The sequence below is a fragment of the Symphalangus syndactylus genome, chromosome 22, assembly GCF_028878055.3.
Source record: "Symphalangus syndactylus isolate Jambi chromosome 22, NHGRI_mSymSyn1-v2.1_pri, whole genome shotgun sequence".
NCBI classification, from domain to species: Eukaryota; Metazoa; Chordata; class Mammalia; order Primates; family Hylobatidae; genus Symphalangus; species Symphalangus syndactylus.
The window spans coordinates 54,963,463-54,976,173 of NC_072444.2; the positions used below are offsets into that span (position 1 = coordinate 54,963,463).

General features: G+C 32.9%; 1 protein-coding gene across 5 annotated transcripts in view; it reads right to left on the reverse strand.

Moving 5' to 3' along the window:
* Window positions 1-12,711, reverse strand: part of DPP10 (dipeptidyl peptidase like 10) — a 1,432,672-nt gene that overhangs the window by 47,723 nt on the left and 1,372,238 nt on the right. For all 5 annotated transcript variants that reach the window (XM_063631313.1, XM_055262569.2, XM_055262570.2 and 2 more), the window contains 2 exons: window positions 7,545-7,643; window positions 7,368-7,437 (listed from right to left, as the gene is read on the reverse strand). In XM_063631313.1, coding sequence (XP_063487383.1) covers window positions 7,368-7,437; window positions 7,545-7,643 — 169 coding nt within the window. The remainder of the gene's footprint in view (window positions 1-7,367; window positions 7,438-7,544; window positions 7,644-12,711) is intronic.

Sequence of the window (12,711 nt, forward strand, 5' to 3'; positions counted from 1 at the left end):
AAATACAATAATTATTAGTTTCTTCCCAAGTTTTATATCTCCTAGAAGCCCTGTCATTTTTAGTAGGGAACTTTGCACATTACTTGTTGCTCAAAAATATATGTGTGTTGGACTAGAAAAGCCTGGAGCTCTGGCCTCGCCTTCCACCATCATAGACACACTTTGACTTACATGCTACACAGCCTTACATAATTCATAATGTGCTGTTTTTATATATAAGTCAAAAGGGAAGAATATATTATTTAAAAAATCCTGGAATAACATAATGCCATTGATGTATTCCTCTGATGTGGAGCTGTGTGGGATTACCAAGAAAGAATACACTATATCTTGGTATTTTTAACTTCACCTTTCAAAGTCGTGTTAAACTAGTAATATAGTTAATATTACATCCTAATATGTTTTTTCTTAGAAACACATAATTAAAACAGAAAAAGAAACTGATTTCAATATGAATTACCCTTACATTAATGACTACATTTATATGACCATCTAAAACTAAGAACTTTGTAAATTAAGAAGTTCAATATTTCTTATAAAAAGTATTCAGTAGTATATCTGTAAATATATCATATACATGTAAGTTTTAAATAGGCACTATTAATAAGCCCATATCATTCATATGAAACCATATTATATCATTCATATAATTCTGTGAATCCATGCATATCTAAAACCTATGTTAACAGAAGACCTAAAATGGCATGTGTGTTTCTGTGTGTGCATATACATACATATATATGTATATACACACACACACACATATATACACACATATATACACATATATATATTCCAGTTAAAATAAACACCAAACGAATATTATAGCTTAGGCATTATCTATAAATTTATCTAAATTTGGGTTTTTCCCCCATGTCACCTTCTTAATACAGCAACTTTGAGTTTGCACAACTTTAAATAGTGGTAAGAAATTAATGCTGACATTTAAGATGCATTATCTACAAATTGTGAAAGAACAAGTTTAAATATGTTCAAGAAAAAAATAGAAACAAATGATCACCTTCTCCTCTTCTATTAACAAGATTAAATGCCGTTGCCTTTTTTTCTTCTTAATCATTTTCTGTGTATTACAGTGTGGGTACATTCTCCATCCATTTAAATGACGAAGATACAAAAATGATAAACCTAAAATTTAAGCTTTGAACCTCATTATATGGCAAAGCAATAATAATCACTCTTTGAGACAAACATTAATATCAACAAGCTATCTCTTTCATCCACATCGGACGGTATATGTACTATTTTTGCAAGAAACTGAGGGTAAACGTAGAGGTGTATTTGGCATGAACAAATAGAAGATCAAACGATGTTAGAGGTTATTGGAATATGTATGTCTTCATCCTTGGGAAACAAAATGAACCCACCTCTGACAATCTGATCTGCTAAAACCCTAGGAATCTATGAAACAAATATAGAGTAGAAAAGACTTCCCACAAAGTGAACATTTTGATGAAAATTCAGAATTTTATTAAATAATCTGAGATGAGAACTTGATCTCTCTTGTGGAATATTCATGAACTCAGTCATGATTTCTATAAGCAATACTTTACACCAAAGCATTAACATAGTGCATGTGGAAAATGGTATATTCCAGAAATTATTATAAACTGTTCAGTGGAAAGAAGAAAAGTTCGTAAGAATTTGGTGGTAGAGAAGCTTCTTCTGATTCAAGTCATCATTCTTTGATAATATGCCAATAATTATCATAATACGGTGGACTATGTAGGCAGGCTGCATTGGGTAATACAGCAGAGGTTTTAATATAGAAAATAGATATATAAAACTTGAGTCCAAACCCTAACTTTTCCTGATTATGAACTTGGGGGAACATATACATGACCTATTTTAGTTATAGTTTCCTTGTGTTAAAATGAGGACAGTAGTATTCACCTTGGATGATTTATATAAGGATGAAATATGATGTCTACATATTCTCAGCAAGACACTCTTTGCACAATAACAATAAACGGTAGCTAATATCAATTCTTATTATCTTAAGCTCAGTAAAAAACTGTAAAAAGAAACAGTGAAGAGACAGCATGAAAATCAATCAATATTCAGCCCCATCCAGAAAGACTGTAAGAGAAATTAGAAACTCGTGTCTCATTCTACTGAGTGGGAAACTAAATTGCAGAGAAATGGACCCATACAGAAGTCAATTATAAACTCACAAATCATTTATTTCTCCATTTCCCCATCTCAACTTAATTCATTCTTGAGGACAGACTCAGGGTTCATTGATTTGTTTACTTATTCATTGTTGTATTCATATATTCATTCATTTATTCTATCAAATAATGCTCCAGTTAGTATGTTATGGCAAAACTATTCAAAAGGAATTGGCAGTTTAACAGAAGAGAAAGCAAAGTAAATGTTGTAATCTGGTATGGTTACATGTTTGTAATAGTGGTGTGCATAAAGTTATCTGGAAGTGTGTCTGGGAGTCTTAAGAGAACTTCTCCAGGTGGGCAGGCAAACTCAGGGCACTGGGGAGACTATGTGAAAACACAAGTGATGATTGAAGTGGTGGTGTTCCCCAGAACAAAGCAGTCTATCTGAAGGATGGAATTTCTCTTTGGGGGTGGCTGATGTGAGATAAAAACGAAGACAAAAATAGAAAATATATCATGAAGACTGTTATGTAGTGTGAGGGAAAACGCAGATCTTTAATCAATGATGAATGAATAATGAGAGGATTTTAGATAGGAGGGCTACACTCTCAGATATGGATTCATATCTGAGAATGTAGTTCAACCTAGCAGCAGAGTGGAAAAGCAACTAAAAGAGGGAGAGAGCTAAAAGCAATAAACTAAAGAAAAGGAAGTGTAAGTAGAGAATAGTATAGCAGGTTAGAGTTCAATCATCCAGATAGGATGTCTGACTGGTCTGAAGCTTGATGCTAATTACAATATTAAACAATATTTCAAGTTGTTTGAGGAAATGAAATGTGTGTATAACAGACCAGCAATGATGTTATCGTGACTGTTGGATATGAATAATTGAATGTATTGCCTCATTGTGAATGATCAGTTACTTATATCATGCTGTTTAAAAGAATACTTATATAGAAAACAGATCACTTTTACCAAGATGACCAAATTATAGGATTCTGATACACAGAACATTCAGTGATGAGACTCTAGATAAAAATGAATAATGCTCTCCTGTTAGAATGACCTGATCCATAGGCTGACAGAGGAGGAGAATGGAAGAAAGCTCCAGGAAGATAAGACTTGATGGATGATCATGAATTTCTTGGAATTTCAAGGAAGATGAATTCAGAGAAAGGAAAGAAAGTCACGAAGGCAGGATAGCATATGTTGCATTCTGTAAATTAATATAACCTGTTGAACATTTACTGCCTCCCTTATTAGACCTTTAACGAGTGTGACAAGATAACTTGAGCATGAAAAAGTAGAAAATGGGAAGAGATGACGGGCCCTTGGTACTGAACTAAACCCTTGAGCTGATGCTGCTCCTCTTCAGAGGGACAGAAAATAAAAACAAAAACAAAAATCCCTTCTTTTTAAATAACAGTACAACTTTCTGGATTGCTTTTACCAGCATCTAAGCATATTAGATTCATATTTATTTATTTACCAAATGAACGTCTGCAACTGCAGGGCATTTTCCACAACACCTTCAGTCTTGGCACTATTTGGTAATTACAGGATAGTCAGTAAGTTCTGTGTATTAGGCATTGTGGAGATAGACTGAACAAACCCAAATAACTATTATAGACTTCAAGATGCTTGCAATCTTGTTATCTCCCCATAGCCATTAACAAGGCTTCTCATATATAAAAGCAATGTGGTAGATGTGTATGGTATTAAATTACATAAACATGAGTAGGAAGTAAGAATAATATTAAAAAAGAACAATATGATGTTATAAGAGCTGGAATGAATATAGATGTGTATAGAATAAGTTTAAAAATGAATAAGGACTCCGGGTCCTTAAGGGCTCCCTATAATGTTAAACAGAAAGGCAGGAGTAAAACAAGTAGGCACTTGAAGGGAGAATTGGAGGAGTTGTTCAGAAAAAGGGGATCATGACTCCATAGAGACCACAGCAAACTCAGGTCACTGAGATCCATCTGTGGTGCCAACGCTTCTTAGATTTTTCATTATGGTAAAAATATTCTACAGTAAAAATATTTATGTGGTATGTACTCCATCCCACATACTCTTTTTAATGTGACATTGACATTGATCTTTGATTCACTTACATTTTAAATGTTATGAGATTAAGTTTGAGTTTCAAAACATATGACCAAGCAAGGGAGGTCAGAGGACCATTTCTTTTGAAGATCCATAATGGAGATTGAGCAGAAGTGGGTTTCAAATTGCCAGAGGCCACTTTCTTCCAGGGCAATCTTTCTTTCAGCCACTCAGGTGCTTGCTGCATCCTGACGCTAACTCATGCATTCATTATATAATTCCTTGGATGTAAACCCATCTCTACAGATGAAGAAATGGCTCATACTCTGTTGGCTACCAGATATATGGCACAAAATAGCAATACTGACACCAAAATCACTGAATGACCTCTTAGACTCATTTAAATAATAGTCACTCTATTGTTCATCACTGTCTAATTGCTCATTTGCGAAAAAAATAATAATTATTATTACTTTTAGAATGGGAAGTCAATTTGTCACTGAAAACAGTTTTTAAGCTTGAGAAAAAATATGGCTTTAAATTATGGGCAGTTTTTAAAATTCTTAAAAAACACTTTCTACTTTTGCTATTCTGACCCTTATATGTTTCCAAGCATAGTGTTTTAGAAATAATCATGCAATTTAAAAGAATAGATCATATTTTAAGTATAAATTTAAAAAAAATAAATTCTCCTTTTGGATTTTGTAAGTCACACTCTGTGAAGCTTTCGATAATTTCCCCCTAAAACCCAAAAGTGTGGATAATGTCAATTAATATTTCGTATAAACAATATATAACTATATATAACAAAGTATAACTAGAAATGATTTAATACCCATTTTCATTCTTCCTGTATCAACCAAAAAAGTAGCAAAGTAAATTCTATGGGTCTGACTGCACTATTTTATCTATTTTAGTAGTGTCTGTCTATTGAATAACTTTATGGGCATTAAATTACACATTAAATATTTATATTAATCACATTAAATACTTAAAAATACTATTATCCATATTAGGTTGGCAGAAAAGCAATTGCAGTTTTTGCATTTATAAGTAATGCAATTACTTATAATTTTGCCATTTATAATAACTGCAATTACTTTTACACCATACTAATAATAATTATGATTCTGCTTACGATTTATTAAAGACTATCTGCAAGTGCTTATGCTCTACCAAACACTATGGTAATATATTTAAATATAAATATTATCCCATGTTATTTTCTCCAATTTATTTATAAGGCAACAGAAGATTCGAAAAATTCAGCAGTGTATTGTTAAATCTCAGCACTCCAACTTGAACCCAGTCCTATCTGACTCCAAAACCAGCATTTTGCTCCAAAATCCTACTTCTCAAAAAAATGCCAAGTACCCCTTGCCAATAAGAGAAGTCTTCAAATTGGTTTCTTGTGTAGGTCCTTATATTCCTCTTATAAACTAAAAATCAACCAGAACAAAACACAAGTCTGATGCCAAGATGAGCCAGCTAGCTTTTCTGTTTCAGAAAACAAAGAGATTCTGTTAACTCTTATTTGGTTTTCCCCCTATGTATGACGCTGCCCTACAGCAGGTGGATACGCAAGTGGGCATAATTATCTACACATTCGTCTGCATAAACGTCATGCTTCAAGGGCAGTCAGTTCTTTTATCTTCCATTTTGAAGGTCATCACATACTGAGGGATGCCTAGGATGTGCCTGAGGGATGTCCCTTTCCTTGAGAAAGTTTATTTTTCAGTGAATCAAAAGAACATTTCCTTTTACCAACGGGAGATGTGACTGAGATAGAAGAGGGGGTTGATTTTTGCTTTCTTTTTGTCTCGTTTTAGTGCCTTAAACATTCTTCCTCAATAAATCATACATACAGTTAAAATAGAGCAGAAGAAACTAGGTAAAAAAGACGAGAAAAAAAAAAAACAATGAATTAAGAAACAGCAAATAAGAACTTCCTCAGGGAGATATTAAGAACTTTCAGAGCTTTCTGGCTCTTAGGGACAAGGGAGAAAAGTTTAGATATGAGAAACTACATAAAGCTCAATAATTAGAATTAGAAATGAACACTGGAGTGAGAGAGAAAATTAAATATTATATTATTTCTGTATTATGTGATTTGTTAAAATAAAGGGACAAATTGCCTGTATATATTAAAATATCTAAATAAAATAAATGCAATCTATACAAAAAAGAATTATAATCCCAATAATTATAAGAATCATATGTGTTCGGCACTGTTTAAGGGACTTTATTTGTTGTATTTCACTCAATCTACAAAGCAGTCTTAAAACACAGGTTGTATTGTAATGATTGTTTTATATTTAGAGAAACTTAGCCTTGTAAGAGGTTAAGGAACTTGCCCAAGGACACACAGCTAATAAATGGCAAAACTAGAATTTGAACCTAGGAAATCCGATTCCACAGACTGAATACTTATCAACTATACTCAGTGATCATAATAAGCAATGTTATTTTCATATTTACTATTTCTAAGTATTATATCTAAAGAAAATATTATATCTAAAGATATAATTTTAGACAGTTTTAAGCACTATTATATCAATATGCTACCTGAGCATATTAATAAGGCAAATAACGTATAACTCTCAGGAATACAATGCTAAATCAATATCAAGTTAGTTATGCATTAGATGTTAGGGGCCTCGGTGCCTAATACTATATAGTCATGATATAGCCTTACAAAATGTATAAAGATATTTAACTTCAAAGTAAATTTCAAAGATAAAAAAAAACTTGAGTCAAGTTTTCTAAGCATGGGAGCAGCTTCTGCAGGCCATGTATGCAGGAGGAAAAATCGATAGGAGTGATACAAACATAACCCATTGTTTTGGCAGTGGAATTACATGTTCCACAATGTTGCATAAACAACTGATAAAGAACACAGGGCTTGAGTAGTTGCTAAGCAGACACCCACAAATCAAACTATTTAGTGTCATTATTCCTGGCAGTAGCACCAAACTGCATGTGGGATGCAAGAAGTTCAAAAAAATTTACACATCCTTATACATGATTTAGTGATGGACTCCTAGAGGCGTTTAGACAACAGACAGCTGCCCTGGTTAACTACACACATAGGACTTCTCTTGTTTATTGAATCAAATGTTGTCATGTGAGACATAAAAATATAAAATCTTTAGATTCCTTTATTTCAAAAACAAACAAAATACTTACATTATTAACAGAAGAGCATACTGGTTTCGGTCCATAAAATCTTTGGGAAGGGACAACTGTAAAGGAAGTTCTTTTAAAGAAAGAGCAAAATATTAAAGATGGAGAGTCATTTACAGGTAAAACTATAAGACGCAGAGAAAGTTGTTCTTGAATAACACAGCATGCACAAAACTTTACCATAGCCGTCAATATGAAGAATTTTAATTTCTGGCTTTCCTATCTTCTTCTTCAGGATAGCTTCCTTCAGCATAGAATTACTTTCCAATATAAAATATTCTGTAAACCAAAAAGGGTAGTGTAAATAGCTAACTCCTATGCATTAAACAAGAATCAGCATGACACAACAAAAAATTATCCAGTTGTTACCCTTTGGCAGGCACTGTGCTGATTAACTCATCACTTCTCTTCTGGATTACCACAACGGTTTTCTAGGTGAGCTTCATTATGCCAGTAATACTTTTTCATTTGCTTCTATATTAAATTTATCATTTACGTTTTCAAAATGCAAATCTGATCATATCGTTAACCTGCTTAAGAATATTTTAGCAAAATACAAGATTATCTAGCACCAAATGAGATGAGATTCACAATATCTAGGTACCTATATCAATTAAAAGGGATACAGAAACACAGGATGAGGACACTGTACTGTAGTTCAGGTATTTAATAAGGTACAAAAAGCATGAGCATGTTATATATTTCTAAAAATAAAAACTGCAGAATCTGAAATACATGAAAATTATATGATCTAAGATGAAAATATACTGGGTGATATTAATAAAATATTAGGCACTGCAGAAGAAAAGAGTAATGACCCTGAAAATATAGTAATAGAGAAATATCGAAAATGAAACATCAAAAAATTTGATAAAACATCAAGTGGACATCAGTAACTTGCTGGAATTTTGATGCACATGCATTGTATTAAATTTGTAGATCTATTTGGAGAGACTTTACATCATAAAAATAGTGAGCCTTTTAATCCATAAATATATATACACTCATATATATGTTTGCATATGTATACATATTGTATACATATATATCCATTTGTACATATTGTATACATATATATATATATATGTCTGTGTCTGTGGAAATTTGAGACTTTAATTTCTCCCAGCAGTATTATATAGATTTATAGAGGAGGTATTTATTTTTATTAGATTTATTCCTAGATAATCCATGGATTTTTGATGTTACTTTAAACAGCATTTTAAAAATACTCTTAAATCTTGCATTTTCTTTGATGAAACAGTTGAATTTTGTGTATTGGACGACAGATGTAACCATGATAAATTCACTTATCTTCAATAGTTTATTGTGTGTATGTTCCACAATTTTTTGTATCCTTGCTTTTTGTTTTGTACACAGTATGTCTTCTGCAAATAAACACAGTTTTTCTGCATATATTTCTTTGTCTTACCCATTTTACTGGCTAAGTCCTCTACTACTATGTTGCACAGAAGGAGTGAGAACATTCTTGACTTTCCCAGTCCTCAGGGAGAAACATCATTCTTTCACCATTAAGCATGATGTCAGCTGTAGTATTTTTACAGACGTCATTCATGAAGTTCAGGAATTTCTTTTCTATCTTATCTTGATTAGGAATTACTATTGATTGATTATTATTATTGTTTGCCAAAATTTTCAATTTTTTAAAAAATTCTTTGAGGTGTCAGTGTAATATGGTGAATTACGGTGAATTACATTGTTTGTTGAAGGTTACAGTAAACATAGAATCTTTGGGTAAACCCAATATGGTCATAATAAATTATACTTTCTATAATTGCTAGGTTTCACTTGCTATTATTTAGTTAAGGTGTTTTGCATCTAAATTCATGAGAAAATTTGATCTTGTTTTTTGTCCTCCTAATATATATGTCTGGATTTGGAATCTGGTCAATACTTGCCATAAATAAATAAATATATATATATATTAGATGAATATATATATATATATTTTTTTTTTTTTTGAGACATAGTCTCTGTCTGTTGCCCAGGCTCGAGTGCAGTGGCTCGATCTCAGCTCACTGCAAGCTCCGCCTCGCGGGTTCACACCATTCTCCTACCTCAGCCTCCCAAAGAGCAGGGACTACAGGTGCCCGCCACCATGCCTGACTATTTTTTTTGTATTTTCGATAGAGAGGGGGTTTCACTGTGTTAGCCAGGATGGTTTCCATCTCCTGACCTCGTGATCCGCCCACCTCGGGCCTCCCAAAGTGCTGGGATTACAGGCGTGAGCCACCGCGCCCAGCCTGCCTTAAATTTTTAAAAAGAGTTTGTGTAAGCTTGGTATTAATTTATTAAATGTTGCTGCACACATATGTTTACTGCGGCACTATTCACAACAGCAAAGACTTGGAACCAACCCAAATGTCCAACAATGATAGACTGGATTAAGAAAATGTGGCACATATACACCATGGAATACTATGCAGCCATAAAAAATGATGAGTTCATATCCTTTTTAGGGACATGGATGAAACTGGAAATCATCATTCTCAGTAAACTATCGCAAGGACAAAAAACCAAACACCGCATGTTCTCACTCATAGGTGGGAATCGAACAATGAGAACACATGGACACAGGTAGGGGAACATCACACTCTGGGGACTGTTGTGGGGTGGTGGGAGCGGGGAGGGACAGCATTAGGAGATACACCTAATGCTAAATGATGAGTTAATGGGTGCAGCACACCAACATGGCACATGCATACATACGTAACAAACCTGCACATTGTGCACATGTATCCTAAAACTTAAAGTACAATAAAAAAAAAAAATGTTGCATAGAATGCACCAGTGAAGCTAGCTGAAACTGGAGTTTTCTTTGTGAGGAGAATATTAATGGCATATTTATATATTGTATGTCTTCTCGTGTGAATGTTTAGTGATTTGTGTCTTTTAAGGAATTTTTCCATTTCATCTAAGATGTCAAATTTACTGGCATAAAATTACTTATAATGTTTCACTATTGTCATTCTAATATCTAGAGCATTTGTATAGACATCATCTCTTTTATTAATCGCATTAAATTTTTCTCTTTTTCTTCATGTCTCTCGCTAGAATTTTGCCAACTTTATTGATCTCTTCAGGAAAGCAACTTTTGGTTTCATATATTTTCTCTACTGCTAGTCTATTTTCAATATCATTTATTTCCTTCTTACTCATTTTTTATCTCCTTTCAACTTTGTTTTAATTTGCTCTTCTTTTTCTGGTTTCTTAAGGTGAAAGAGGAGATTATCAATTTTAAAACTTTTGTTTTTATACAATAAGTTAGAATCATACATTTCTTTCTAATCACAACTGTAGTAACCCCTAAATTGGGATCTGTTGTGTTTTTATTTTCCTTTGGCTCAAAATATTTTCTAATTATTTTTTATTGATCAATTTGTTATTTAGAAGAGCAAGTTTAATGACAGAACATTCTCTCTTATTTTCTTCTTGAAACTTTCTTTTTGTTTTCATTTTTAAGTGAGAAATATCTTCTAGGTTTGTTTTTCTGTTAAGGATTTTTGTTTAGTTCAGTTTGGTTTTCCATCAGCATTTGCAGTATTTTGTTCTATTGTCTTTTGGTTTGCTTTTTTCTGATGACATGTCTGTAGTCATTCGTTTTTACTATGTGTATAATATGTAGATGTAATGTGTCTTTTAATTTCTGATGATTTAAAATTTTTTTCTTTATCATTGGTTTTGTATAATTTGCACATGATGTGTGCTAGTGTGGTTTTATTGACATTTATCTTGCTTTCGTTATGTTGAACTTTAACTTTTTCATCAGATTTAGAAAATTATTGGCCATTATTGCATCAAATATTTTTTGCAAGTCTCCTTGCCCCATTCTGACTCTAATTACAAATATGATAGATGTAGCTATTGGCCTATGCTTAATTTAGGTTCTACTTTCTTCATCCTTTTTCTATTTGTGTCAAAGTTTCTACTGATACTGTTTCAAGTCCACTGATCTTTTCTTCTGCAGCCTCTAATCTGTTTTTAGTATTTTCCAGTGAAGTTTATATTTCAAATATTTTATTTTAAATTCACAAAGTTCTTTTATAAAAATATATTCTCATTGTTTTCTCTCTGCATTCATTCTTTTCTTGATGGCTTTATGTATTTGTAACAGCTAATTTACTGTATTTGCCAGTGATTTCCATCATCTCTGTCATTTCTGAGTCTGTTTCTATTCACTAATCTTTCTCTTATTTATGAGTTATATTTTCTACTTTCTTCACAAAGCTAGTAATTTTTTATTAGATATCGACCATTGTGACATTTACATTTTGAAAGCCTGAGTTTTGTTGTGATCTTTTAACAATTGTTGGACTTTGTTCTGTCATATGTTGTAGGCAGGTTGACCGTTTCAAGACTTTTAAAGAAATATTTTTAGTGTGTATTTGAATGACCTTTGCTCTATGGCTAGTTTAGCACTACAAAAGGCAGGACACTTCTGGGATCTCCTCTAAATGTTCCACTACTCTGCTGATTATAACTTGAGCACCTCCCACCACTCTGTGAGCTCCGGCATTGCCCACACTCATGAAGCATCTTCCTATGCATACTCAGCTAGGTATTTTCAGCAGCCCATTCAGGGTGATCCCTCTTCCAGCCCTGTGCACATGTCTTTCTCCAGGTGGCTTCTTCATTTCCAGTTCCATCTTCCCATAAGCCTCAATTCCATAAAATTCCATACCATTCCTCAACATTCCATAAGCTTCAATCTTTCTGAATATCATTTTCTGTCTCCTCAACTCAGGGATATCATTGTATTATGATTAGTTTATTCCTTATTGCATTGGAGTTCAGAAATTTCTGTTAACAAGAAAGCCAGAGAACTCACAACACTAATTTTACTTGTTTCCTTTTTTCAGGGATCAGAGACCCATGCTGGCTATTGTCAAATGTCTGGAAACAGTTGATTTGTATATTTTGTCCAGTTTTCTTTTTTCTTTCTTTTTTTTTTTTATTAAGGGAAAAAAGGGAATCAGGTCTATTTCCAGTTACTCCATGGACAGAATAAAACAAATTTAAAATGTCAAAGGTTTATCATTGAACCAATATGATTGAATCCAAACTACTTAGAAAAAAATAAGAGTTATAATCCAATTCCAGTCTGACCGTCTGGCCTCATATAGTTTTTCTTTTTTAGTAAATGTTTTGTTCCAGCCATGATGAACAATGTTTATCTTGCAAATGTGAACATCTTTATGCGTTCTTATGTTTGTATATACACACTTGTTTTTCTGAAAATGTCTTCTCATTGACTTCCTCTTGTCCTGAACTGTGTGCACTTTTACTAGAGAAATAATCATAGACTGTTATAAGCACGTAATTTTATGTT